This window comes from Octodon degus, unplaced genomic scaffold (genome assembly GCF_000260255.1).
Source record: "Octodon degus isolate 3935 unplaced genomic scaffold, OctDeg1.0 scaffold00011, whole genome shotgun sequence".
NCBI classification, from domain to species: Eukaryota; Metazoa; Chordata; class Mammalia; order Rodentia; family Octodontidae; genus Octodon; species Octodon degus.
This window is the reverse complement of record NW_004524587.1, coordinates 8013151-8014138: the sequence shown is the minus strand read 5'-3', so window position 1 is coordinate 8014138 and position 988 is coordinate 8013151. Positions and strand designations below refer to the sequence as shown.

The 988-nt window shown below is 39.8% G+C and overlaps 1 protein-coding gene across 3 annotated transcripts in view; it reads left to right on the top strand.

The window, feature by feature from the left end:
- The window catches only part of Cog4 (component of oligomeric golgi complex 4), a 37009-nt gene that overhangs the window by 15914 nt on the left and 20107 nt on the right, over window positions 1-988 (top strand). For all 3 annotated transcript variants that reach the window (XR_002819879.1, XM_004625793.2, XM_023709159.1), the window contains exon 7: window positions 284-441. Coding sequence is in view for 2 of the 3 variants with exons in the window: in XM_004625793.2 (XP_004625850.1) it covers window positions 284-441 (158 nt within the window). In the remaining variant the exon portion in view is untranslated. The remainder of the gene's footprint in view (window positions 1-283; window positions 442-988) is intronic.

Genomic DNA, 988 nt, shown 5'->3' with positions numbered 1-988 from the left:
CAATTAACCACTAGGAAGAATGTATGCAATGTGTTAATTATTGAAACTGTCCTACCAATTTGGTTTGAAACTGTCTCATTGCTATTTGTTTTTCAATAAAATTATGAGGGAAAAAAAAAAAGCAAATTCACTCAGCAACCCCAAGCACCAACTAGAACTGTTTCTGTTCTTTTTGAACAGTGAAGCAGCCAAAAAGATTAAGCTACACCTGGGTTAGTCCTGGATGTAAGAAAGGTGTTTATTTTATGTGAAGACTCTTTGGAATCTAACCCTTTCATTCTAGGGATTGCCCGCATTGTGGAGACCCACCAACCCATAGTGGAGACCTATTATGGACCTGGAAGACTTTATACCCTGATCAAATATCTTCAAATCGAGTGTGACAGACAGGTGGAAAAGGTGGTAGACAAGTTCACCAAGCAGAGGGACTACCAGCAGCAGGTAAGCAGGGAAAGCTACTGGCAGTTTGGAGCCAACATTAGCATAGACACTGAATAGAATAAATTGGAAGAGAAAAAAAATGAAAAAGATAATAAATGCAGCCAGGCGTGGTGGTGTACACCTGTAATCCCAGCAGTCAGAGGTTGAGGCAGGAGGATCATTGAGAGTTCTAGACCAGCCTGGGCTACAAAGTGAGCAAGGCCAGCCAGAACTGCACAGCAAGAAACTGTCTCAAAAAGACCCCCCCAAAAAAAAAAAAAAAAATGCACACTAACCTGAATCTTGCCCAGTACCACCTTAAAAGAGGTATTGTTAGGATAATGATGGCCTCAGTAAAAAGCTGTAAAGAGAAAGGTCCTCCTGAAAGAACTCATAAGAAACATTGACACGATTCTCTGTGACAGAAACCTCTGGTACTGCAGAACCCTTCCAGTGGTACAATGAAAATTTCCTTTCCAAAGGCCTTATTGCATGTCAAATAATTCACCTTGAATTTCCCCTTAGTTCCTTTATTACTGAAATAATAAGTTTAAAGTAATTATTATTA